At 30.6% G+C, this 6069-nt stretch overlaps 1 protein-coding gene across 1 annotated transcript; it reads right to left on the bottom strand.

Annotated features, from left to right (window-relative positions):
* Positions 1-1142: 1142 nt before the first annotated feature.
* On the bottom strand, positions 1143-5712 carry LOC131623937 (uncharacterized). Its single transcript, XM_058894941.1, has 6 exons — positions 5273-5712; positions 4982-5153; positions 3319-3368; positions 2880-2957; positions 2082-2730; positions 1143-1929 (listed from the first exon to the last, which is right to left on the bottom strand). Exons 2-6 carry the CDS (start codon positions 5129-5131, stop codon positions 1366-1368), a joined length of 1491 nt encoding a protein of 496 aa, XP_058750924.1. The 5' UTR covers positions 5132-5153; positions 5273-5712; the 3' UTR covers positions 1143-1365.
* Positions 5713-6069: the final 357 nt, after the last annotated feature.

Genomic DNA, 6069 nt, shown 5'->3' with positions numbered 1-6069 from the left:
GTATTTTAGAGTGTCACATCCTTATAAGACACCAGATCTTCACGGAGATCTACTTAGGCCACCTCATCAAGAGATATTAGAGGAGGAGCAGGCTAGGGAAAATCATGTCGTTGATGGATTACCCTCATGTCGTCGTATAAAGGCCATTGCACGATCAGGTATAAAGAGAGAGAGGAGACTTTTTGAAAGACACTTCTGCGAGGGCCATTATAAATGATGTTCAATCTGAGACAAGGACGACATTGAAGTAAAAGAGGCAAAGAAGGAACAAGGGGTCTGATATACCAGTAGTATTTGATAATATTTGTATTAGGGATTATGGATAGAGAGATAGTATTATAGTTTGCAATTTATCAATTTTGATAGTATTATTGATTCTGAATTGATTCTAATATATCATTTTAATCTTATTACATCAATGTATGGTTTAATCAGTAACAAATTTATTATGATATTATACTTATTATACATGACATATTACACTAGTGTATTTCTTTAAAAATATCAAATTTTTACGGAAGAATACTTCTATAACTTTTATGGATATGCATCTCCGGACTAAATTATAGCAAAATGAGAGTGTGACTCACTTATGAAAAGAATGTGGTACATATGAGGTTATCACGAAAATGCATCTCCAAATTCATTTTTGAAAAAAATAAGGATGCGACTCACTTACACATGAATTTGGTGTATATAAAATGTGTCCGAAAATATACTTCCGGATTCACTAGTGTAATTTTAAATTTACATAGAGTGTCACTAAAGGTGAGAAGCTCAACCCCTTTTATAAAAGGCCAATGGCCCTAATTTTATCGAAATAAGTAAAAAAAATATTTTTGTTGTCTCAAGAAAAAGCTTATCGATGCATCTCTTCAATTCTGGTTTCCAAAAAAAACAACATTTCCACTGTTTTATAAATTATTTTCAAACAGAACAAACAGTTTGGTTAATCGTGTTTACTAAATTTCTATAGACATTTTCCATTTCATAGTTTAAGTTCATTACTAACACTTCCCACCAAACATAGGCCAACATAAAATTTTGATTAGAAAATGAAATTATCTTGTTCATTAATCTTTCATTAATCACTTCTCATCCATTTCATCAATCTTTTGCAGCAAAAGCAAAAGCAAAAGATGAAAAGAAAGTCATATCCACTTCTACAAAAAAGTTGCTGCTTACAAATTTAAGCCCCTTAACCATAAATTTTCAGAACTATTTCATATATTTTTAGTTAGTTTTCCCTCCTGCATCTAACCCTACTTCATTTTGGTTGGTTGCATACATACATACACCTAACCAAAAAGTTGAAAATCTTTGTACAAAAAACACAAACCTATTGGTTAAACCTTAAATAAATCTCTATGGTTTAGTTCTAACTCTTTTCTTTCCTTTCGTCGGCGTTGTAGTCTTTTGACTTGAAGTCACACGTTCAACTCTTTTCGGTCTACTAAAAGTTTTCTTCACAGCCTTTAAAGATTCCACGGAAGGTGAAGAATCGGCTTTAACCGGCTTCTTAGCTCCTTGTGAGTGTGACATCGCCGATGCAGAGTTGTTGCCACCACCAGCCTTTGCAACGATTTTTCTGTTTCCCGGTCTTACACTTCTCGGTTTCACATGAACATTGTGAACAGGTAATTTCACAGACTCATTCGGCTCGGCGATTTTGCTGACTTTGCTGCTGCTAGTACTATTATTACTACTCTTGAAATTTTCTCTCATTTTTTTGGTGACTATGTCTCTCAGAACAAGAGCAGTTTTATACTCGCGAGTGTTCTTCGAGTAGAAGACTAAGGCATTGTTGGTGAGTAGCAGCAAGTCTCGGAAAAGTTCTACGGTTGATTTAATCGTTCGGATGCTGATTCTTGACCTTATCGTGTCGAAATCCATGTGCTGCCGGATCATTTTCTTGTACCGCCCTCTCTTCTGTTGTAAAATATATGAATGAACTAGTTATTCTATGACTCCCTAGAAAACAAAATAGAGAACTATCTCCATCCACTATATCGAAAGCTTCATGAATAGAAGACTCGAAAACTAACTACAAATGTACAAGACGAGACTCTAATTACACGTACCTGACTATCGAGTCTGCGACGGAAGGCAGACGCGCCTTTAGTTTCAAAAATAGAATCTAAAATCTCAATCATATCTTCCGCGTTACGATTTTTCAAGTTCTTATTTCGATTATCTACATCTTCAGAAGACTTTGCAACTTCACCGCAGTTACTGGTAGAACTTTCTTTACACCAAGAAAGAACATCGGCCGAATCTAATAAGTCACTTTCTCCAAGTCCAACACTTGCTTCTTCCTTAATGTTCCTGCTACAATCCTTCCGTTTTCGCTTCCCTCTCGGCTTTCTACAAGTTTTTATTTGTCCTTCGTATAAAAAATTTGCCAAACTATCTACATTCGAAACTTTAGTCTGCTCGGTAGATTGTGAAACTTCGGGCTTAGTTTCATTATCATCGGCAGACGCAGCTGGAAGCTGGGATTCAGAAGACCAGTTTAGCCTCGTTTCGTGTGTGAAACTTCCTGCGGATAAATCGTCCTTTGATGTCTCTTTAGTTGATAATTCATCCTTTGAAGTCTCTTTAGTTGAAGACTCAACTCTCTGCAATTTCTTGGACGGTATATGTGACACCGGACTTTCTAAGCCATTTTTACAATCATCTTTTTTTTCATTCTTCTCTGCCTCAAGAACTTCGAGCTTTGATTGAAGAGACCTGAAATAAATATATGAAAAATTAACTATTAAATATATCAGTATCACGTTGGTTTCAGACACAGACACAGAAACATGTCAGTGTCAGACACTGAATACGAATACGTCTTTGTTCGATATCGAAAAAGATAACCGTGAAATTCTACTAACCCGATTGAATCCTCAGATCGTTCCAAAGCTTTTTTCAACTCTTCCACTCTTCTCTTCTTAAGCTCTTCAAACCAAGCCCTGGTATTATTGTCATTTTATCATTACAAAATTTCTATGAAATCTTCAAAGGCTTTTTCATTAAATATAAAACTTATACATATAAATGTACCAGTAGTTGTGTTAAACAAACTCAGTTGATAAAAATAAAAAAAAAATATGATTTTAAAGACTCTCCATTAAACAAACTCAGCTGATAACAGAACATATAATTTCAAAGACGCAGATTCAAACTTGCGACAGTCACTCTATAGTGCCAAATAAGTCACTCTATAGTGCCAAATAATATGTTGAAAAAGTTTATAAGAAAAATAAAAGAGCTACTCACGTGCTCCCATAATATGTTGAAAAAGTTTATAAGAAAAATAAAAGAGCTACTCACGTGCTCCCAGAATACCGTTGTTGCAAGTCTTCATATTTAGCTTTACAGACCTACAAAAGTAATATTTCTATTTTAATTAATTAATTAATTAATTAACTAACACATAAGGTTAAGCTATCTGTCATTTCTGATTACTAATTTTATAAAAGAGAGGTTGGCCATAATCACTTATCATTATAATTTATAGCAAACAAAGCAAAAGGAATTGTGCCACCTAAGTGATCATGTGCAGTGATGGTATTATACTCTTCATTTAAATTATTATATTTTCAACTTTATTATTATTATAATAATAATATATTATTTTTAAAATTAATTATTTTAAAAAATTATATAATTCAAATGTATTAATTATTCAAAAAAAATAATATTTATAATAAGGACAGAGTGAATAATAAATTAAAAAATAAAGTCAAAATATTTGATTTCTATAATGACTCATGGTCTAAATATTTTTTTGGTGACTTAGAACGGTCTAAATATAAACATTCTTTGATTAATTTGTGCTACTTGTTTGTGATTAACCTATTATTAGTTGAAACCAAAGAAATCGGCTTATAATGAGTCAAAGATTTAAATAGGACTTTCTTTTGGTAAAAAGATTTAATTCTTATACAATATATAAAATAAAAATCTTACTTTATAAATTGTATATCAACTTTTTAAATTTCTTAACTACTAAGTTAAGGAGACAGGTTAACATGCCTCTTAAATGTAAAGAGTTTATGTGATAACAATTGACTATAAAAGTCAGATTATAAAAAATACTATATTTTAAGATCAAATGAAACAAAATTGAAAAAGTATTAAATCAAGAATTTAATTGAAATTGTAAAAAAGTTTTACATTGTCAGTGAATCACAATCGTTAATTTATTAGAAGTGTTTGACTTTTATTTTAATTTTTTTAAAAGTAATATAATTGAGCGGTTGTAATGCATTGATAATGTAAAAAGTTTTACACCGACAGTATAACAATTAAACTCCTAAATCAATATTTCATCTATCCAAAGTAAATACTTTATGTTTTACCTAATTTATAGGCGTTTTTTTAAATATTTATTAATTTGAGTTCAATGATAAATTTAATATTAACTAAAACATTTTAGTTATATTTTATTAAACCAATAAAATATTTGTATTAAGTATAAATGTTAAAGTTCAAAAAATTAAATTAAATTAAAAAGGAAAAAAATCATATTTTTCTTTAGTCAAATATTTCAAGACAATAAAAATAAAAATAAAAATGTAATATTGTTTAAGATGCACAGAAAATATGTTTTATGTTATATATTCTTAAAATCTTATATGAATGTTTGAAAAAAGATGAGAAGGTTAATGCATGAATGTTTAATTAAATATAAGATATTCTTCATCAAAAATATATTTATAAAACACATTGCTGGCGTAACTATAAAACACATACACCTCAAATATAATCTCAACACCAATACGACAATACTAATAATAATTTAAAAAATAAATAAATTTAATATAATCATAAATATCACCTATATTTTTCCAAACAATAATTACTCAAAGAAACTTGAAATTTAAAGTAAAAAAAACAATGCAAATGATATCTAATCATTCAAAAAATTTCCATTAAGAAAAACAAAAAGGAAAAAAGAAAAATCAGATTTATCTAATTTAATTAATAGTACCTGAGGGGTAAAAGTGTCTGAACAAACCGCTCGGGCTCGGAGTTCAGCGGCGACGACGTTCCATGCTCGCGTCCCGTGGCGGAGAACGGCTCCACCGAGGAGGAGCTCCTCCCATGTCCCCCATCTATCCACCACCACCTCAGTCCCCATCAACGTGTACGTTAGCAACAACCTGCGCATCCGGCTCACATTAGCAAACACCGCTTCTTTCAAATAAAAATAATAAAACAAATCAATCACCACCATCTCCGGCAACATTCAAAACAAAAAAAATGAGTAAAATTAACTTACCGGTATTAGCGAGGTGGAATAAACTGAAAAGCGGTTTTCCGGCGGGAATTTCGGGAAATAGTGGTTTTGGCTGGTTTAAGGTGGTTTTACGAGGTTGTTTTTATTTTTTAATTGTTGTGTAAAAAAAAAGTAAAAATAGTTATGAGAGTAAGCGTGAGACAAGGGATGAGAGAGATTCTATTTGAAAGGATTGAAGAATGATAAACTCGTAACAGAAAATGACGACAACGTAAACAACAGCGACAAAAACATCATAAGCAATTTCAATTTGGAAAAAAATAATGAATGGATGATGAAACAATTGACAATTGTATTTTCCTAATTATGGTTTTTTTTTTAAAAATTTTACTTTCTCTCTCTATCTTCTATTTTCTCTCTCTAAGATTGGGTATATAATATATGGGGTATTTACTATGAAAAGACAGTTATGTCCTTAAGCACTTTAATGGTTTGGTTATGGTTTTATAGAAGAGAGAGGGTTGAGGCTAAATTTATATGCTTTTGAAAAGTAAAAAAGGAATATAAAATAGATAATTTAAATGGTAAGTAATAAATTTAAAGTTAATTGAGTTGTCAAGATAGAATAGAGACAAATAAGATACCCATTTTACGGAAACTAAGATATGATATATATTTGATAGTCTATATGGGTTTGTTTTGTATCATGTAAAAAAATTAAATAGTATATTTTATTTTATCATATGGTTTAGAAAAGCTAAATAATAATGTAAGAGAAAATGGATGATGCTTAAAATAATTTTACACCGTTAATTAATCACAATTATATATTTAATTTC

This window comes from Vicia villosa, linkage group LG1 (assembly GCF_029867415.1).
Source record: "Vicia villosa cultivar HV-30 ecotype Madison, WI linkage group LG1, Vvil1.0, whole genome shotgun sequence".
NCBI classification, from domain to species: domain Eukaryota; kingdom Viridiplantae; phylum Streptophyta; class Magnoliopsida; order Fabales; family Fabaceae; genus Vicia; species Vicia villosa.
This window is presented reverse-complemented; position numbering and strand designations above follow the sequence as displayed.

Excerpts from the sequence above, each read along its gene's own strand:
- LOC131623937 (XM_058894941.1), bottom strand. The coding sequence starts at position 5,131 with ATGGGGACTGAGGTGGTGGTGGATAGATGGGGGACATGGGAGGAGCTC. Across the intron at positions 2,958-3,318 it reads CAACGGTATTCTGGGAGCAC|GGCTTGGTTTGAAGAGCTTA; the intron begins GTGAGTAGCTCT and ends CAATAATACCAG. Across the intron at positions 1,930-2,081 it reads GTCGCAGACTCGATAGTCAG|AAGAGAGGGCGGTACAAGAA; the intron begins GTACGTGTAATT and ends ATTTTACAACAG.